This window comes from Cystoisospora suis (genome assembly GCF_002600585.1).
Source record: "Cystoisospora suis strain Wien I chromosome Unknown contig_2154, whole genome shotgun sequence".
NCBI classification, from domain to species: domain Eukaryota; phylum Apicomplexa; class Conoidasida; order Eucoccidiorida; family Sarcocystidae; genus Cystoisospora; species Cystoisospora suis.
The window spans coordinates 1,318-2,537 of NW_027154953.1; the positions used below are offsets into that span (position 1 = coordinate 1,318).

Below are 1,220 nucleotides of genomic sequence, written 5' to 3' on the forward strand. Positions count from 1 at the left end.
GAGACAAAGAAAGAAAGGAAAGAGTTCGTTCAAGAGTAGATAGAAAGAAAGATGCATACGTCATATGATAAAGAGATGGAAGAGAGATCATAGCCATACACGTATTGATCCACCGAGAAAGANNCCTGAAACACACAGACATACACGTATTGATCCACCGAGAAAGATAAATACACATGTATAGATACACATATACATATTCATAGATAGATCAAGATCTAGATGGATAGTTACGAATAGTCACGTATACACATATATACAGAGGATACATGAACTGAAGTGAAAATGGACGAGACAACCTCTCCTTCTTTCTTTCCTTCCGTCGCGTCTAGAAACTATCAGAAGAAGAAGAAGATCTTCTTCTTCTCTTTCCTCCTCTTTTTCTTCCTGTTGCTGTGGCTGTAGCCCTTTTTCGTTTGAAAGAGACATCGAGAAAAAAAGAAAAGAAAAGAAAAGAAAGCAAGCCCTCGAGAAAGACAAACACCACTAGCAGTAGGAGGAGGAGCTTCACACATTCATCATACATCTTAGAGCTATCTAGGTATGTATAACGACATATCTCTATATCTACCTCCATATATGTATATAGATAAATAGATAGTATGGGATCTATATATGTGTTGTATGCGTGCATATACAAGTATATTTACAGACGTGTGTATGTAGGTGTGTATCTGTAATCTAGCTTTCGTCTATATTTAATCCATGCACCTACGCGCGCAGATATAAATAGATAGCTAGGTGTACTTGTATGAGAAATATGAAGACAGAAGGAAAGAGAAAGAGAGACAGACAGAGACAAAAGAAAGAAAGAATGAAAGAAGACTTACCTCTGTAGCTAGGGTGGAGAGGATCTGGAGTTTAGTACTTTTAACATAGGAAGGGTCACTGAAGCGACAAAAGAACTGACGATACTCCTCACTCGCAAACACATCCACCGCCTCATAACCACCTGGAGAAAAAAAAAGAAAAAAAGAAAAAAAGAAAGGAAAAAAGAAAGAAAGAAAGAAAAAAAGGATATAAGAAAGAAAAAGGCGCCCCCGTGAGGTGTACATACACCCCGCAGGCACGCACTTCATCATCACCCCCCCCCCGTAGTAACAGAAATTTATTGAGGTGTATGTACAGACGACATAAACCTCTGTCTCTCTTCTTCCTCCTCTAGTCTCGGGTGTACGTACACCTCCATCGTATTCCTACTCTACTGAGAAGAGAAGAAG

The 1,220-nt window shown here is 39.1% G+C and overlaps 1 protein-coding gene across 1 annotated transcript in view; it reads right to left on the reverse strand.

The window, feature by feature from the left end:
* Positions 1-956, reverse strand: part of CSUI_004580 (heat repeat-containing protein) — a gene marked incomplete at its 5' end in the record, with an annotated part of 1,989 nt that extends 1,033 nt beyond the window's left edge. The window contains one exon of the mRNA XM_068064768.1: positions 831-956. Within this exon, the coding sequence (XP_067923256.1) occupies positions 831-956 (126 nt within the window). The remainder of the gene's footprint in view (positions 1-830) is intronic.
* Between the last annotated feature and the right edge of the window lie 264 nt (positions 957-1,220).